This window comes from Pagrus major, chromosome 23, assembly GCF_040436345.1.
Source record: "Pagrus major chromosome 23, Pma_NU_1.0".
In the NCBI taxonomy this organism is placed as follows: domain Eukaryota; kingdom Metazoa; phylum Chordata; class Actinopteri; order Spariformes; family Sparidae; genus Pagrus; species Pagrus major.
Window position 1 is genome coordinate 10,432,453 of NC_133237.1, and position 20,060 is coordinate 10,452,512.

Consider the following 20,060-nt stretch of genomic DNA (forward strand, 5'->3'; position numbering starts at 1 on the left):
TAACATTAATACAGAGCCAAGTTGGTGACTGCCAGCACTGGCTGTCTTTAACTCATTTGTCCCACTGACTGTAGCCTGTGATGATCAGTGCCATCACTTATCTGTTTATGTCAAATCCAACTATTTAGATGGATGTGATTCTGTATGCCGTACTTACATAGAACATACACCAGACTGTCTTTAATTAAGACGCATCTGAACCACAAAAACCCTCTGCCAAAATGCTGCCCTTGTTAGTGAACATCTGGCTAATGATTAACACAGGACAGTTGCCAAAGTCTGGCCTTTGTTTCTGTCCATGCCAGACAACAACCTGGAATAACCTCTTATCAAAAAAAAAGGACAGACACATCATACAGCCTAAATGGACTTGCAGGCTGCTGGACGATGCCATAAAATTAGAAGGAAGTTTGGTTTTCCTCTGACACAAGTGAGGATTTCACACACACACACACACACACACACACACACACACACACACACACACACACACACACACACACACACACACACACACACACACGCACGCGCTTTTTAGGTCCGCCCAACAAAATGCTCACGTCCTGTCTCTGACAAGAGTAGTCTTTCTCCGGGTTGTTCACAAGTCGATAGACCCACAAGCATTGGAAATGCAACATGTTCTTCTCTCCTGCTGCAGATTACCACAGGACCTCAGACAAAAAGGTAAAATAACACATTTGAATATATTTTTAGGTATTTAAACACAATATGAGTAGTCCTGTCAAATAGCTTATGTTTTAGTTAAATCAAAAACAACACAAGTTGCTGTAGAGGTGTAGACAATACAAATACAGACCAAACAAACATTGCTTTTACTTTAAGCATAAATCAAATTATCAAGTTCATAGTAAAACAGAATATGGGTTCACATCATTTACTTCAGTTAGTACATGCATTGTACATAAAGGCAGCAAATTTGGCTGCTCTGAGGAAATTATGTTTGTTTACAGATTCACTGCGCTGACACTGAAGAAATAACATCATGGGGAGCCTATGCTCTGCACTCAGGAGGGGTACAACAGAGGAGAAGGAGTGTCACAAAGTTGACCATGAGAAAGACAAAGTTTCCACCACAGTCGAAAGTGGAGAAATGTCTGCTCTCCTCCAAATGAGGTCAACTATGCCAGAGGAGGGTGGAGCTGTAACGGACATAACAGAGGAGGAGACTTTAAGGAGGCAGGAAGAAGAAAATACTGATACTGCCTCTGAAACACTGGGTTGTAGTGAGAAGAGCAGCACACTGCTACATGAGTCCACCTTGGTTGAAGTTAACACCCCTAGGTGAGATTAAATATAAACAAATAAAAATAAAAAAATGCTTTGGTTCTCAGCATTGTTAACTGATTAATCTATAAAGCACAGTTGTTTTGTCATTTGTCAGTCCTGGCCTCTCTGAAACACATGATCCTGATTCAGCCATCACAGAGAAGAAAGGTGAGTTAATACATTTAGGAGCAAACGCTATTTTAATTTAAATTGGTGACCATAAAATAACAATAACAAGAACAGTATATACATGCTTTAGAGGCCATTCATCCTGCTGCATGCTTGTGATTGGTAGCTGTGTCCAATGACATCTTGTGTTCGTCTTTTTAAAAGAAGCTGCCTGGGTGGACGACAACCGGGCTAAGCTCATTCAGAGCGTCAGCTCAGTGATGGTAATAGCGGATGAGATGTTCCAGCAGAAAATAATCCATAATGAGATGTATGCCAAAATCGAGGCTGCCAGGACCAGCCAGGAGCAGATGAGAGAGATTTACAGGGCCCTCACATCCACAAAAGCCAAATCTGCCTTCTTCAAAATCCTCCTGAAAAATCAACCAAAACATTGTCAAAGTACGTAAGGTCTGATTTTTAAAAAACTTTTTTGAAGTCTTTGTCTAACATGATGGTAATTTGATGCTTTTAATTGTTAATGGTGGAGTTGGGACTGATCCACTCAGATTATAGTTCGGATTTAATTCACTTGTTGGATATTAGACTGATGTCACTAATCCACAGATCGATTCAGATTCCATAGTCTGAGATGTTTTTATATCCCCCCTGTTGCTAACACCACAGAGCTGGTAACAGATAATGCTAATGCTATTGTTGTGTCCACTTAAATATCAGTCACTTGTCAAGTGCAAATGAGAGTTGGTCAAAACACCAAGTTTGACACAATATTTTATTTTCTAGAAGTTCTTTATTGCTTGCAAGCCAGAGTCATTCATCAGCAGCGCATAGATGATGACTGAAGATAGGCAGTCTCTCCTCATCCTTTATAATAGCAGAAAACAATACTCACAATTGTAGCATAGTAACAAGATTACATATGATCTCACTCCAGACAGCATTCTAATCATCTCCACATTCGCCTCAGGATACACATATGCAAGAACAACATATCAAAATAATAAAGGGACATTAGAGAATTTCTCTCACACTACAGTATATTGCAGGGCAATACATTAATGCTTACATTTGCCAATTAAATTCTGTGTTCAGATGAGTAAAATGCCTCACGCAGTGTCTGATAGGGCATATGAAAAATAAACATGATTTCCCTGTAAGCTATCTGAAATTAAACTGCATACTGTATCGCCAAAGTGGAGCTTTTCCAGCTGAGCTGCTGTGCAAAAAAACCCCCAAAAACTCTGATATACTGGACACTATAGATTAGCTCTGGGATCTGCAATTTCATATACGACATAATGTTTCCAACCTTTTAATGTCTCTGGAATTCTGCATGCAGGAGACTTACTTTGGTGGATTGGTGATTTGGATTGGTGCATCTCTAATTTTAAAAGTCCAGTTTGTAAGACAGTTGAGTATACAGTCTTATTCCCAACTCATCAAATACTGATGCTTTGGCTTGGTCGGTTGGGCCAGCGTTTACAGAGTTAGAAATGAGACTCTCTCTTACAGATTGGACCTCAAACACATTAACAAGATCAAATGCAGTACACTGTTCAAAGTTGTTATGACCCCAGAGGTCGTATAAACATTTCTATTGTATGTGCTTTAATTGCCTCTGTGCTTTAATGCACCTCTGTGTTACCTGAGTGTGTGAGTGTGTGTGATTGGTTGCAGGTGTGTTTGGTTGAGTGAGTGTAGGTTGTCCAGGGAGCTGATGGGTTCCTGCCTTAAAGCCAGAAGTTTAAAGGCCGGCTCATCCCGCTTCCTGTGGGCTCTCCTCTCTCAACCAGACTGCCAGCATGTCTGTTTGGTCTCATTTTTATGTTGCGCCAGGGTTTCCCCTAGGCCTTGGTCGTAACAAAAAGTATTGCTTCTTACGTAATGTTTTGACATCAACTCTTTCATTGCAGCAGAGGATCTCGTCAAAGGAGTCAAGAAGAAGCACAAAGCAGTTCTAAGGGAAAGGTTTAAATATGAGTTTGAAGGCACTGAGACGGATCATAAGGATGCCAGATCACTAGACAAAATATACACAGAGCTCCACATTATACAGGGAGAGAGTGACCGTGTCAATCAAGAACATGAGATCTGGGAGATTGAAGATAAGACGAGGAGTCAAACATCTGAAGGCACTAAAATCAACTGCAATGACATCTTTAAAAGGACAACAGAAGATAGTGTCTCATCTGGGCAAGACGGAGAAGTGAAAGGTATCAGAACTGTGATGACAAAGGGAATTGCTGGCATTGGAAAAACTGTCTCAGTGAAGAAGTTCATCCTGGATTGGGCAGATGGGACAGCAAATCAGGACTTGGACTTCATCTTTGTGCTACCATTCAGGGAGCTAAATCTGGTCATAGAGAATCAGTTTAGCCTTGAGACACTCGTGAGAGAATTCCATCCAGAGCTTAAAAACATAGCAGTTGCAAATATATTTGCTAATCACAAAGTGTTGTTCATCTTTGATGGTCTCGATGAAAGCCAACTGAAACTGAATTTCAAGATAACAGAAAGACTAACAGATACCACCAAGGAGGCATCAGTGGACACTCTGGTGACCAACCTCATCCGGGAACATCTTCTTCCCTCCGCTCTTGTCTGGATAACCTCAAGACCAGGAGCAGTTCAGCGCATCCCTCGCCAGTACGTACACCAGTGGACTGAGGTCAGAGGATTTAATGATCCACAAAAAATACAGTACTTCAGGAAGAGAGTTGAGGACAAGGCAGTTGCTGAAATAATTATTAACAACATCATGATGTCCCGAAGCTTATACATCATGTGTCACATACCCATCTTCTGTTGGATTGCGGCGAAAGTTCTTGGATACTTACTACAAAAAATGGACAACACTCAAGATGAAAACAGAAAGATACCCACAACTCTTACTGAGATGTACACACACTTCCTGTTCATTCAAATGCAGGTAGCAACGGACAAGTATGACAACCAGAATGAGATCGACGCAGAGGAGATCTTCAAGTCAAGTGAAGAGTTCATTTTGAAACTAGGCAGAATGGCATTTGAACATTTGAATCGGGGCAACATCATTTTTACTGGCAATGATCTGAAGAGCTATGGCATTGATGTTCACAAAGCAGGAGTTTGCTGTGGGTTGTGCACAGAGATATTAAAGGAAGAGAATGTGTTCAACACAAGAAAACTCTACTGCTTTGTGCATTTGACAGTTCAGGAGTACTTTGCCGCTCTCTTTGTGTACCACACTTTTGCACGTAAACAAATTGACTCTCTAAGCCTCAAAGATTTCCTGCTCACAGGGTCTGAGGAAGAGCTCAAGTTGGAGTTGGATGCAGATCCAATTGATTTACCTTTGGATGAGCTGATTGAAATTTCAGTAGCTAATTCAGTTGAGAGAAAGGCAGGAGAACTGGACATGTTCGTCAGGTTTCTGATTGGCATGACTCTACAATCAACACAAGATCTACTTCAAGGCCTGATTCAACAGAAAGAGGATCACTCTGCAGTTGTTGAGGCAGTTAGGACAAGTCTAAAGGAAATAGGTTTAGGGGACTGCTCACCTGACAGATGCCTGAACGTTGTTCACTGCCTGATCGAGCTGAAAGACAGTTCCATACATGATACTGTGCAGCAGTATCTGAAACCAGATCATAATCCAGAAACAAGGCTCACCCCTGTTCAGTGCTCAGCTCTGGCTGATTCAGTTCTAATGTCAAATACACCTCTAGATGAATTTCACTTGAAAAAATACAGACCAGCAGCAAAAGGTTTTTTTAGGCTACTCCCAGCTATGAGGAACAGCAAAAAGGCAAGGTGAGCTGGTAACTAAGCATGGGTTGACTGCTTTTGCATGCAATCACTTTGTCACTGACTTTACTGAAACAAAACTCAATATGTCCCATGTGAGCTGAAATGTTGGCTTAATGCAGCAAACACACAGCACACCTTTATAAAAATGAACAATAATTGAATATTAATTGCATTCATCTAAAACTTTATCTGATTATGCATGATTGTTTCTTTTAATTTTGGCAGAATCTCAGGGGTTTGGCTTGATGTTTGGTATTGTGAAACAATCTCCACAGCCCTTCGAGTGCCAAACTCCCCGCTTACTGAACTGCATCTGATAAATAGTGTATTTGGTCCCAAGGGTACACCGATGTTGATTGACGGACTGATGAACTGTCAGTGTAAACTTGAAGCTCTGAGGTGAGTAAAACTATTATTTTTTGCTTTATTTTGTTACTATATTTCTTTTTTGTTCATCTTTTTTGTGACCCCTAGTTATATATTTGTGTAGGAAGTGAAACACATAAAAGGCATCAGCTTTCAAGTCAAGTCAGTCTTATTCTTATTCCCACAGCACCAAATCACAACAAAAGTTATCTTATGACAATTTAGATTTAAAGCAGGCTTAGACCGTAGACCGTAGTTTAGAGCAAGCACTTGGTGACAGTGGCAAGGAACAGCTGCCTTTTAACAGGCTGAAACCTCGGAGCAGACCCCGACTCAGTCAGTACAGTGCCATGCTGGCAGCATTTGGGATGGCAGTGTAGGTTGATCTCCTAACTTATCAGTTGGTCATGTCATTACTCTTGTCCAGACTGTATTATCTCCACAACTTGTACACACATCCTGTGCTTATAGCCTCTCAGGTCATGGATATGGTGGAGACCTACTTGGGAGTTTTGTAACCGCTATCAAGTCAATCTTCTCAAATCTGAGAGAACTGGAGCTGAGTGGCAACATACTGAGAGATGCATTATCCTCTGTGTTTTCTGATGGGCTAGGCAACCTGGAGAAGCTCAGGCAAGTCTCAGCTATCAATGGTGAATAAAAGGTTTCACATCGGACTTCTTGGCTATGTCATACTGTCAGGCAGAAAGGATGTATTTGTTTTTGACATCGTACAAATAGCTGTCCTGCTAAAACAGCCTGTCAGTTGTCTTTGCATATTTCTTGATAGATGTATCGTTGTTGCAAAAAGTCTTTTGCTGTTAGCAATATCAACAGTGATACAAGTTACTTTCTAACATAACATTGACTACTTCTACACAGCCACTAGCTGCTGCCAACTTGTTTTGGATCATGAGTTAGTTAAATTAGGCTGGACCTACAGTATTTATATTTTTTTCATTTAATGTGTCTTTTATCTCTTTACCAAAAGACTGAACCGAAATTGTGGAATTGCACAAATCTGCAAAGAGTTGGTGACAGCACTCGTATCCAAACCGTGTTCCCTGCGAGAGCTGGAACTGAGTTACAACATTGTTGAAGACTCAGAAATGGAGATCCTTTGTACTGGCTTGATGAGCACAAACTGTAATCTGGCAGTGTTGAGGTAAAAGGCTGCATACATTGCACTGCATTTTTTTTACAAGTTCAAACAAGTCTCTATTACAGGTGTAATATCATGGAAGAAAGAAGGAACCAGTACACTAATAGGCAAAATAATATCTGACGAGGTATTGCATGTTGTATAGCAATTTCTTTATATTCCTACATTTGTCATTTAGTCTCAGTCACAACAGACTCACTGAGAAAGGTTGTAAGATGTTGGCCTCGGCACTCAGCTCCAAACCTTCCTACCTGACTGAGCTGGACCTGAGCTACAATGACCTGCAGGACTCAGGAGCGATGGAGCTCTGCAATGCCCTGATGAGTCCACACTGTCGTTTGAAAACACTAAGGTCAGTGCATTAAGTAGCTTTTCAAGTCCTTTATTGTGATATGCACAACAATAACAGTCAAGCCGTTGTTGGCAATGAAATCCTTAGTTTTGAGGCTCCCTCCAATAGTGCTAGTGCTGTACAAATATGTATAAAAAATTATATTAAAAAAAACCAAAACGATACCATCTTGCAATGGGATCACACAAGCTTTGACGTCCGGAGAAGAAAGTGCAAGTTTTCGGATCAAGCAGTGGACTTAAAGACGATCACTGCCCATGGCATCTTTCAACCATCCAACCTGACCAGTTTGAACCACCCCATGTGTTAGTGGAGGATTGTTGTGGAGAATATGAGTCATGCTTATCAATCTTAGACAGGGGATTATTTTATTACAACAAAAGGTGTAATAATGTTAACATTATCCTGCCTGATTAAAGACTAATCAAATCATGCTTGTGTCATGTAAACAAATGATAGGTGAATAGAATGTACTACATGTCTAAAATGACGTTGTTTGATTTTCGTAGGCTGTCATTCTGTAAGGTGACGGGAGGTGCATGTGTCGCCCTGGCCTCTGCTCTGAGGTCCGACCACTGCAGCCTCAGGGAGCTGGACCTGAGCTTTAATCACCTGGCAGATCAAGGAGTGGAAATGCTGACTGAAATACAGAGGGATCCACACTGCAGTCTGGAGAAACTCAAGTATGCTCAAACAGGCTGTATAACAAATGCACTTCCACCATAATTCCAAGATATTATATTAAGAGATTTATTAGCAAGATGTGCTTCATGTGTTAGATATGATGTTCATATTTGACTATTTATTTAATGTTTTCACATCTGTCCTTCTGTTTCCCTTCAGTGTGGACCAAAATGAAGATTTCTGGTTTGATTTGAAGCTACTGAGAAAGTGTAAGAAAATAATTATTTTTAAATAAATGCTAAAGCTGTGATGTTAATGAATTTTCACTCAATACTCATCCTGCTCTATACAGTAGTATCATGCATGATTCACGATATAAACACACTCACCCTTATTTGATAATTCTTTCTTGGTTGCAGATGCCTGTGAGCTGACACTGAACCCTAACACAGCAGGTGTGAATGTCATTTTGACCGAGGAGAACAAAAAGGCAACATACGTCACAGAGAAGCAACCTCATCCTGATAATCCCGAAAGATTTGACTGCCGTCAAGTACTGTGTGAGGAGGGTCTGACTGGTCGGCATTACTGGGAGGCTGAGGATTTTTTCGCTGATGGAGTTGGAGTGGCATACAAAAGTATCGACAGGATGGGAGACAGCTCAAGTGAATATCATTTGGGAGAGAATGAAAAGTCGTGGTGCTGGTATCATGAAGGGAGCTTTCATCATAACGGGTCCTGTATGACATTTCTTGCCGATACTCGCAAAAGTACCATTGGAGTGTATCTGGACTGGCCAGCAGGTATTTTGTCCTTCTTTGAGGTCTTTCCTGATACACTGAAGCACCTGTACACCGCCCGTACAACTTTCACTGAACCACTGCATCCTGGCTTCGATGTAGGTGACGGATCAGTTCGAATCTGTGAAATAAATTGACAATGAGGATTTGTCCACCCAATGAGCAAAAGCCTAGAGGAGGACGAAATATGGCCCAGAGCAGATGAAATGATCATGAAATATGGGAAAGTTAAAAGCAGTCAGTTTCCATGTCAGTTTAAGTGCAACACTGTAAATAGTATCCACACTCACAATGGTGCGTGCGTTGCATTAAAAAATCAGGCTCACTTGGACTTTGAAACCAGTGATCTTGATCTTGAAATGAGTGAACCAGATGCAGCTGGTACAGGCTGGACAGCATTCCTTCCCACAGTTCACTCCTTCCTTATCTACTTTCATATTTTTTATCTCACGCACCATCAAACACTCGTCTGCAAGTTTTATGCTTGAATGTGAATTTCATCATGTTAACAGGTCAGCTAACTGCTAAATATACTGTCAGATAGTACAGTGGCACATTCAGGCCAAATATGAAATAAATGTACCTACAATTGAATCTTTTTGATTGCACCTCTGATATCTTGTTGAAATGTTATGTGAAATCTTTGGCACAGACAAACAGTATGTGTGTATATTTTATGGTAAAAAAGAAGCACAGATGGAAGAATGTACTGTGAAGGTGCATGTACATATTTACTTGTGAGTGTTACACTCAGAAGGCAGTTATGTGACAGAAGCATCTCTGTTTGAGTGTGTGTGCATTTTCTATTTTGAAAAGTGAAAGTGTCCAATAAAAATGGTATAACAGCATTTTTCCTCTCTCTCTCTCTCTCTCTCTCTCTCTCTCTCTCTCTCTCTCTCTCTCTCTCTCTCTCTGTGTATGTGTGAAAACAATGAGCCAACTACTTTCTATCTTTTTGTTTTAACTTTATCCAGGTTGTTTTGCTTTAAAATTTTAAATAAACTTAATTGTTATGCCGTCTTCTGAGAACTGTTTCACTTTAATACAGACTGAAGCTTGAACCTGGGAAATTCACTAAAGTTGAGTCTTAATGTTTTGTTACAAAAAACATGATTAACCACATTAGAACAGATGAGTTGAGGTCATTTTACTTATAAATGTTATTAATGTTGCCGTTTTCTTCTATTCATCCATGTTGGAGTTTGAGTATCGCTCCATAGTATCCAAGAGGGAAAATGTGTCATAATTTACCAGTTAACAGGGGACTTTCTCTGTAATGTGCCTCACTGAACTTCACAACTTTCTGCCTCCCACAGCATCAATACTCCACTGTAGAACACTATAACGCTTTGTAATCAGTTTTTAATCACAGGAAGGAGTGAAAAACGTGATGATATCCATTGAAAAATAATATAGTTAAAGGTGAAAGAATTTGACAATTTGAGGCCCATTGAAAGTCACATTTGCTACCTTTTAAAGAGAAACCCCACAAGTAGCCACACGTCTCAATGCTAATCCTGATGGAGGGACTGAACCTAAACACTGTAAAAAAAAAAAAAAGACTCTGGAAATTTTTCTAAAAGCTGACCCCCCAGTGCATGCAGCTATGGAGCAGTCATGTGAAAGGCTTGTAACAGAGTTAGGGGGCCGATCACACAGAGATCATACTAGGCGCTGTCACTTTAAAAAGGCATCTGAAAAGCACGTTTTAGACAAAACAGGGTGGAGCGACTGTGGAGCCGGGCTGCACCTGGCCATAACATGTAACTAATGTGAAACGTGGTGCCTGGCTGCAAAATATGTGAAAAATTCTAAAGGCCCTATTTGTAGAAGGTATTTGATTTCATCTGGGGGTGTTACATGGCTGACTGGAATGGAATGGAAGAGGAGTATAAAAGGCTTATCATAGGGTACTGGGAATGCACCAGTTCTCTTTATCAGGTGATTAGTAATGAAAATCTAATCATGGTTCTTGTATTTTTCTTTCTGCCAATAGATCCGCTAGCTGGCAAGCTCCTGACCCTGGGGATAATGTTTGCATTTGTTGCTTATGTAAGCATAGCTTTACCGATCAAGTATGTTTAACAGAACATAATGCTCTCTGACTATACAAACTCGTCAGGGCCTGTGGTTTTGTGCTAAACATCCTAATTGACGATCTTGTCTATTTACATAGAACATACACCAGACTGTCTTTAATACACATCTGAACCACAAAACCCTCTGCCAAAATGCTGCCTTTGATCATCTGATTAATGATTAACACAGGACAGTTGCCAAAGTCTGACAACAACCTGGAATAACCTCTTATCAAAAAAAAAGACAGACACATCATAGAGCATGAATGGACTTGCAGGCTACTGCACGATGCCATACAATTAGAAGGAAGTTTGGTTTTCCTCTGACACAAGTGAGGATTTCAAACACAGAACTCTGTTTTCTCTAAGAAAGACAAACAGACTTTTGTACAACTCGACAGAACAGTTTTGGAGTTTTTTGTGCAGCTACATTTTACTTTCTCTTTCTCCCTCACACACACACACACACACACACACACACACACACACACACACACACACACACACTTAGTTAGGTCCGCCCATCTGAATGCTCACATCCTGTCTGACAAAAGTAGTCTTTCTCCTTGTTGTTCACAAGTGGATTGGAAATGCAACATGTTCTTCTCTCCTGCTGCAGATTACCACAGGACCTCAGACAAAAAGGTAAAATAACACATTTGAATATATTTTTAGGTATTTAAACACAATATGAATAGTCCTGTCAAATATCTTATGTTTTAGTTAAATCAAAAACAACACAAGTTGCTGTAGAGGTGTAGACAATACAAATACAGACCAAACAAACATTGCTTTTACTTTAAGCATAAATCAAATTATCAAGTTCATAGTAAAACAGAATATGGGCTCACATCATTTACTTCAGTTAGTATATGCATTGTACATAATGACAGCAAATTTGGCTGCTCTGAGGAAATTATGTTTGTTGCGGAGCATGTTGACATTTGAAGACTTTCCGAATTACAGATTCACAGTGCTGACACTGAAGAAATAACATCATGGGGAAGAGAAAGAGAAAATCTGCTCTCCTCCAAATTAGGTCATCTATGCAGGAGGAGGGTGGAGCTGTAACGGACATATCAGGGGAGGAGACTTTAAGGAGGCAGGAAGAAGAAAATACTGATACTGCCTCTGAAACACTGGGTTGTAGTGAGAAGAACAGCACACTGCTACATGAGTCCACCTTGGTTGAAGTTAACACCCCTAGGTGAGATTAAATATAAACAAATAATTAAAAAATTACTTTGGTTCTCAGCATTGTTAACTGATTAATCTATAAAGCACAGTTGTTTTGTCATTTGTCAGTCCTGGCCTCTCTGAAACACATGATCCTGATTCAGCCATCACAGAGAAGAAAGGTGAGTTAATACATTTAGGAGCAAACACTATCTTAATTTAAATTGGTGACCATAAAATAACAATAACAAGAACAGTATATACATGCTTTAGAGGCCATTCATCCTGCTGCATGCTTGTGATTGGTAGCTGTGTCCAATATATGACATCTTGTGTTCGTCTTTTTAAAAGAAGCTGCCTGGGTGGACGACAACCGCGCTCAGCTCATTCAGAGCGTCAGCTCAGTGATGGTAATAGCGGATGAGATGTTGCAGCAGAAAATAATCCATAATGAGATGTATGCCATAATTAAGGCTGCCAGGACCAGCCAGGAGCAGATGAGAGAGATTTACAGGGCCCTCACATCCACAAAAGCCAAATCTGCCTTCTTCAAAATCCTCCTGAAAACTCAACCAGAACATTGTCAAAGTATGTATGGTCTTGTTTTTTTATGGTCTTTGTTTTTTTTTTAAAAACAACCTTTTTTGAAATCTTTGCCTAAAACATGATGATAATATGAAGCTTTTAATTGTTAATGGTGGAGTTGGGACTGATCCACTCATATTCCAGTTCAGACTTAATTCACTCGTTGGATATTAGACTGATGTCACTAATCCACAGATCGATTCAGATTCCATAGTCTGAGATGTTTTTATATCCCCCCTGTTGCTAACACCACAGAGCTGGTAACAGATAATGCTGATGCTATATTGCAGGGCAATACAATTCTGTGTTCAGATAAGTAAAATGCCTCACGCAGTGTCTGGGGCATGTGAAAAATAAACATGATCTCCCTGTAAACTATCTGAAAATAAACTGCATACTGTATCGCCGAAGTGGAGCTTTTCCAGCTGAGCTGCATGTGCAAAAACAATCTGACATACTGGACACTATAGATTAGCTCTGGGATCTGCAACTTCATATACGATATAATGTTTCCAACCTTTAATGTCTCTGGAATTCTGCATGCAGGAGACTTACTTGTTTCGCTCAGAAGCTAACAGTTGTGCTGTTCAACGGGGGCTCCGATGTGATCATATCCCTTTCAGAAAACTTTGTAATCAGGTATCTGAATTAGATCAGAACTGAAAAAGGTGGATTGGTGCATCTCTCATTTTAAAAGTCCAGTTTGTAAGATAGTTGAGTATAAAGTCTTATTCCCAACTCATCAAATACTGATGCTTTGGCTTGGTTGGTTGGGCCAGCGTTTACAGAGTTAGAAATGAGACTCTCTCTTACAGATTGGACCTCAAACACATTAACAAGATCAAATGCAGTACACTGTTCAAAGTTGTTACGACCCCAGAGGTCGTATAAACATTTCTATTGTATGTGCTTTAATTGCCTCTGTGCTTTAATGCACCTCTGTGTTACCTGAGTGTGTGAGTGTGTGTGATTGGTTGCAGGTGTGTTTGGTTGAGTGAGTGTAGGTTGTCCAGGGAGCTGATGGGTTCCTGCCTTAAAGCCAGAAGTTTAAAGGCCGGCTCATCCCGCTTCCTGTGGGCTCTCCTCTCTCAACCAGACTGCCAGCATGTCTGTTTGGTCTCATTTTTATGTTGCGCCAGGGTTTCCCCTAGGCCTTGGTCGTAACAATAAGTATTGCTTCTTACGTAATGTTTTGACATCAACTCTTTCATTGCAGCAGAGGATCTTGTCAAAGGAGTCAAGAAGAAGCACAAAGCAGTTCTAAGGGAAAGGTTTAAATATGAGTTTGAAGGCACTGAGACGGATCATAAGGATGTCAGATCACTAGACAAAATTTACACAGAGCTCCACATTATACAGGGAGAGAGTGACCGTGTCAATCAAGAACATGAGATCTGGGAGATTGAAGATAAGACGAGGAGTCAAACATCTGAAGGCACTAAAATCAACTGCAATGACATCTTTAAAAGGACAACAGAAGATAGCGTCTCATCTGGGCAAGACGGAGAAGTGAAAGGTATCAGAACTGTGATGACAAAGGGAATTGCTGGCATTGGAAAAACTGTCTCAGTGAAGAAGTTCATCCTGGATTGGGCAGATGGGACAGCAAATCAGGACTTGGACTTCATCTTTGTGCTACCATTCAGGGAGCTAAATCTGGTCATAGAGAATCAGTTTAGCCTTGAGACACTCGTGAGAGAATTCCATCCAGAGCTTAAAAACATAGCAGTTGCAAATATATTTGCTAATCACAAAGTGTTGTTCATCTTTGATGGTCTCGATGAAAGCCAACTGAAACTGAATTTCAAGATAACGGAAAGACTAACAGATACCACCAAGGAGGCATCAGTGGACACTCTGGTGACCAACCTCATCCGGGAGCATCTTCTTCCCTCTGCTCTTGTCTGGATAACCTCAAGACCAGGAGCAGTTCAGCGCATCCCTCGCCAGTACGTACACCAGTGGACTGAGGTCAGAGGATTTAATGATCCACAAAAAATACAGTACTTCAGGAAGAGAGTTGAGGACAAGGCAGTTGCTGAAATAATTATTAACAACATCATGATGTCCCGAAGCTTATACATCATGTGTCACATACCCATCTTCTGTTGGATTGCGGCGAAAGTTCTTGGATATTTGCTACAAAAAATGGACAACACTCAAGATGAAAACAGAAAGATACCCACAACTCTTACTGAGATGTACACACACTTCCTGTTCATTCAAATGCAGGTAGCAACGGACAAGTATGACAACCAGAATGAGATCGACGCAGAGGAGATCTTCAAGTCAAGTGAAGAGTTCATTTTGAAACTAGGCAGAATGGCATTTGAACATTTGAATCGGGGCAACATCATTTTTACTGGCAGTGATCTGAAGAGCTATGGCATCGATGTACACAAAGCAGGAGTTTGCTGTGGGCTGTGCACAGAGATATTTAAGGAAGAGAATGTGTTCAACACAAGAAAACTCTACTGCTTTGTGCATTTGACTGTTCAGGAGTACTTTGCCGCTCTCTTTGTGTACCACACTTTTGCACGTAAACAAATTGACTCTCTAAGCCTCAAAGATTTCCTGCTCACAGGGTCTGAGGAAGAGCTCAAGTTGGAGTTGGATGCAGATCCAATTGATTTACCTTTGGATGAGCTGATTGAAATTTCAGTAGCTAATTCAGTTGAGAGAAAGGCAGGAGAACTGGACATGTTTGTCAGGTTTCTGATTGGCATGACTCTACGATCAACACAAGATCTACTTCAAGGCCTGATTCAACAGAAAGAGGATCACTCTGCAGTTGTTGAGGCAGTTAGGACAAGTCTAAAGGAAATAGACTTAGGGGACTGCTCACCTGACAGATGCCTGAACGTTGTTCACTGCCTGATCGAGCTGAAAGACAGTTCCATACATGATACTGTGCAGCAGTATCTGAAACCAGATCATAATCCAGAAACAAGGCTCACCCCTGTTCAGTGCTCAGCTCTGGCTGACTCAGTTCTAATGTCAAATACACCTCTAGATGAATTTCACTTGAAAAAATACAGACCAGCAGCAAAAGGTGTTTTTAGGCTACTCCCAGCTATGAGGAACAGCAAAAAGGCAAGGTGAGCTGGTAACTAAGCATGGTTTGACTGCTTTTGCATGCAATCACTTTGTCACTGACTTTACTGAAACAAAACTCAATATGTCCCATGTGAGCTGAAATGTTGGCTTAATGCAGCAAACACACAGCACACCTTTATAAAAATGAAAAGCAATTTAATATTAATTACATTAATCTAAAACTTTATCTGATTATGCATGATTGTTTCTTTTAATTTTGGCAGAATCTCAGGGGTTTGGCTTGATGTTTGGTATTGTGAAACAATCTCCACAGCCCTTCGAATGCCAAACTCCCCGCTTACTGAACTGCATCTGCTAAATAGTCTATTTGTGTCCAATGCTACACCGATGTTGATTGACGGACTGATGAACTGTCAGTGTAAACTTGAAGCTCTGAGGTGAGTAAAACTATTATTTTTTGCTTTATTTTGTTACTATATTTCTTTTTTGTTCATCTTTTTTGTGCCCCCTAGTTATACATTTGTGTAGGAAGTGAAACACATAAAAGGCATCAGCTTTCAAGTCAAGTCAGTCTTATTCTTATTCCCACAGCACCAAATCACAACAAAAGTTATCTTATGACAATTTAAATTTAAAGCAGGTTTAGACCGTAGACCGTAGTTTAGAGCAAGCACTTGGTGACAGTGGCAAGGAACAGCTGCCTTTTAACAGGCTGAAACCTCGGAGCAGACCCCGACTCAGTCAGTACAGTGCCATGCTGGCAGCATTTGGGATGGCAGTGTTGGTTGATCTCCTAACTTATCAGTTGGTCATGTCATTACTCTTGTCCAGACTGTATTATCTCCACAACTTGTACACACATCCTGTGCTTATAGCCTCTCAGGTCATGGATATGGTGGAGACCTACTTGGGAGTTTTGTAACCGCTATCAAGTCAATCTTCTCAAATCTGAGAGAACTGGAGCTGAGTGGCAATATACTGGGAGATGCATTATCCTCTGTGTTTTCTGATGGGCTAGGCAACCTGGAGAAGCTCAGGCAAGTCTCAGCTATCAATGGTGAATAAAAGGTTTCACATCGGACTTCTTGGCTATGTCATACTGTCAGGCAGAAAGGATGTATTTGTTTTTGACATCGTACAAATAGCGTGACCTGCTAAAACAGCCTGTCAGTTGTCTTTGCATATTTCTTGATAGATGTATCGTTGTTGCAAAAAGTCTTTTGCTGTTAGCAATATCAACAGTGATACAAGTTACTTTCTAACATAACATTGACTACTTCTACACAGCCACTAGCTGCTGCCAACTTGTTTTGGATCATGAGTTAGTTAAATTAGGCTGGACCTACAGTATTTATATTTTTTTCATTTAATGTGTCTTTTATCTCTTTACCAAAAGACTGAACCGAAATTGTGGAATTACACAAATCTGCAAAGAGTTGGTGACAGCACTCGTATCCAAACCGTGTTCCCTGCGAGAGCTGGAACTGAGTTACAACATTGTTGAAGACTCAGAAATGGAGATCCTTTGTACTGGCTTGATGAGCACAAACTGTAATCTGGCAGTGTTGAGGTAAAAGGCTGCATACATTGCACGGCATTTTTTTACAAGTTCAAACAAGTCTCTATTACAAGTGTAATATCATGGAAGAAAGAAGTAACCAGTACACTAATAGGCAAAATAATATCTGACGAGGTATTGCATGTTGTTTAGCAATTAAATTATATTCCTACATTTGTCATTTAGTCTCAGTCACAACAGACTCACTGAGAAAGGTTGTAAGATGTTGGCCTCAGCACTCAGCTCCAAACCTTCCTACCTGACTGAGCTGGACCTTAGCTACAATGACCTGCAGGACTCAGGAGTGATGGAGCTCTGCAATGCCCTGATGAGCCCACACTGTCGTTTGAAAACACTAAGGTCAGTGCATTGAGTAGTTTTTCAAGTCCTTTATTGTGATATGCACAACAATAACAGTCAAGCCATTGTTGTGCCTCCAGTAGTGCTAGTGCTGAACAAATATGTATAGAAAATTAAAATTAAATAAAAAAACTAATACCATCTTGCAATGGGATCACACAAGCTTTGACTTCCGGAAAACCTACTTTGAGACGATCACTGCCCATGGCATCTTTCGACCATCCAACCTGACCAGTTTGAACCACCCCATGTGTTAGTGGAGGATTGTTGTGGAGAATATGAGTCATGCTTATCAATCTTAGATCAAAACCTGCTTCTGGGGGGCGTCCACTAGCTCAGTTGGTAGAGTGGGTGTCCCATGTACAGAGTCTTTGTCCTCGCTGCAGCGGCCAGGGTTAGAGTCCTGGCTTGGGGCCCCCTACTGTGTGTCAGTAGATACCACCAAATCCTACGAACTGGGCATTTAAAAATTGAATTAATTGACAAATAAGTCACCTTGAATGCTGATCATATGACATTGTAGTAGAAACTTACATTATCAGGGTGACTTCATTGTTGGTTGTATTCTCTTCAGGGGATTATTTTATTACATTAAAAGGTGTAATAATGTTAACATTATCCTGCCTGATTAAAGACTAATCAAATCATGCTTGTGTCATGTAAACAAATGATAGGTGAATAGAATGTACTACATGTCTAAAACAACGTTGTTTGATTTTCGTAGGCTGTCATTCTGTAAGGTGACGGGAGGTGCATGTGTCGCCCTGGCCTCAGCTCTGAGGTCCGACCACTGCAGCCTCAGGGAGCTGGACCTGAGCTTTAATCACCTGGCAGATCAAGGAGTGGAAATGCTGACTGAAATACAGAGGGATCCTCACTGCAGTCTGGAGAAACTCAAGTATGCTCAAACAGGCTGTATAACAAATGCACTTCCACCATAATTCCAAGATATTATATTAAGAGATTTATTAGCAAGATGTGCTTCATGTGTTAGATATGATGTTCATATTTGACTATTTATTTAATGTTTTCACATCTGTCCTTCTGTTTCCCTTCAGTGCGGACCAAAATGAAGACTTCTGGTTTGACTTGAAGCTACTGAGAAAGTGTAAGAAAATAATTATTTTTAAATAAATGCTAAAGCTGTGATGTTAATGAATTTTCACTCAATACTCATCCTGCTCTATACAGTAGTATCATGCATGATTCACGATATAAACACACTCACCCTTATTTGATAATTCTGTCTTGGTTGCAGATGCCTGTGAGCTGACACTGAACCCCAACACAGCAGGTGTGAATGTCATTTTGACCGAGGAGAACAAAAAGGCAACATACGTCACAGAGAAGCAACCTCATCCTGATAATCCCGAAAGATTTGACTGCCGTCAAGTACTGTGTGAGGAGGGTCTGACTGGTCGGCATTACTGGGAGGCTGAGGATTTTTTCGCTGATGGAGTTGGAGTGGCATACAAAAGTATCGACAGGATGGGAGACAGCTCAAGTGAATATCATTTGGGAGAGAATGAAAAGTCGTGGTGCTGGTATCATAAAGGGAGCTTTCATCATAACAGGTCCTGTATGAGATTTCTTGCCTATACTCGCAAAAGTACCATTGGAGTGTATCTGGACTGGCCAGCAGGTATTTTGTCCTTCTTTGAGGTCTTTCCTGATACACTGAAGCACCTGTACACCGCCCGTACAACTTTCACTGAACCACTGCATCCTGGCTTCGATGTAGGTGACGGATCAGTTCGAATCTGTGAAATAAATTGACAATGAGGATTTGTCCACCCAATGAGCAAAAGCCTAGAGGAGGATGAAATATGGCCCAGAGCAGATGAAATGATCATGAAATATGGGAAAGTTAAAAGCAGTCAGTTTCCATGTCAGTTTAAGTGCAACACTGTAAATAGTATCCACACTCACAATGGTGCATGCCTTGCATTAAAAAATCAGGCTCACTTGGACTTTGAAACCAGTGATCTTGATCTTGAAATGAGTGAACCAGATGCAGCTGGTACAGGCTGGACAGCATTCCTTCCCACAGTTCACTCCTTCCTTATCTACTTTCATATTTTTTATCTCACGCACCATCAAACACTCGTCTGCAAGTTTTATGCTTGAATGTGAATTTCATCATGTTAACAGGTCAGCTAACAGAAATAAACTGTCAGATAGTACAGTGGCACATTCAGGCCAAATATGAAATAAATGTACCTAAAATTGAATCTTTTTGATTGCACCTCTGATATCTTGTTGAAATGTTATGTGAAATCTTTGGCACAGACAAACAGTATGTACAGTATGTGTGTATATTTTATAGTAAACAAGAAGCACAGATGGAAGAATGTACTGTGAAGGTGCATGTACATATTTACTTGTGAGTGTTACACTCAGAAGGCAGTTATGTGACAGAAGCATCTCTGTTTGAGTGTGTGTGCATTTTCTATTTTGAAAAGTGAAAGTGTCCAATAAAAATGGTATAACAGCATTTTTCCTCTCTCTCTCTCTCTCTGTGTGTGTGTGTGTGCGTGTGTGTGTGTGTGTGAAAACAATGAGCTCACTACTGATCTTTTTTAAAAACTTTTTCCAGGTTGTTTTGCTTTAAAATTTTAAATAAACTTAATTGTTATGCCATCTTCTGAGAACTGTTTCACTTTAATACAGACTGAAGCTTGAACCTGGGAAATTCACTAAAGTCGAGTCTTAATGTTTTGTTACAAAAAACATG

General features: G+C 40.5%; 2 protein-coding genes across 3 annotated transcripts; both read left to right on the forward strand.

Annotated features, from left to right (window-relative positions):
• Positions 1-604: 604 nt before the first annotated feature.
• On the forward strand, positions 605-9,532 carry LOC141019708 (NACHT, LRR and PYD domains-containing protein 3-like). The gene is made up of 12 exons (XM_073494697.1): positions 605-684; positions 972-1,302; positions 1,403-1,455; positions 1,621-1,857; positions 3,330-5,211; positions 5,434-5,607; positions 6,046-6,207; positions 6,566-6,739; positions 6,915-7,088; positions 7,598-7,771; positions 7,932-7,981; positions 8,132-9,532. The coding sequence occupies exons 2-12, from the start codon at positions 1,004-1,006 to the stop codon at positions 8,647-8,649; spliced, it is 3,897 nt and encodes a 1,298-aa protein (XP_073350798.1). The 5' UTR covers positions 605-684; positions 972-1,003; the 3' UTR covers positions 8,650-9,532.
• A 1,626-nt stretch (positions 9,533-11,158) lies between these two features.
• LOC141019710 (NACHT, LRR and PYD domains-containing protein 3-like) lies at positions 11,159-19,820 on the forward strand. 2 transcript variants are annotated; one of them, XM_073494698.1, is made up of 12 exons: positions 11,159-11,235; positions 11,557-11,797; positions 11,896-11,948; positions 12,118-12,354; positions 13,568-15,449; positions 15,672-15,845; positions 16,284-16,445; positions 16,805-16,978; positions 17,153-17,326; positions 18,051-18,224; positions 18,385-18,434; positions 18,585-19,820. In XM_073494698.1, exons 2-12 carry the CDS (start codon positions 11,589-11,591, stop codon positions 19,100-19,102), a joined length of 3,807 nt encoding a protein of 1,268 aa, XP_073350799.1. In that variant the 5' UTR covers positions 11,159-11,235; positions 11,557-11,588; the 3' UTR covers positions 19,103-19,820. The 2 variants fall into 2 exon arrangements, with proteins under 2 accessions (XP_073350799.1, XP_073350800.1); XM_073494699.1 differs by having other exon boundaries at positions 11,206-11,235; positions 11,630-11,797; positions 18,585-19,187.
• The last annotated feature ends 240 nt before the right edge of the window (positions 19,821-20,060 follow it).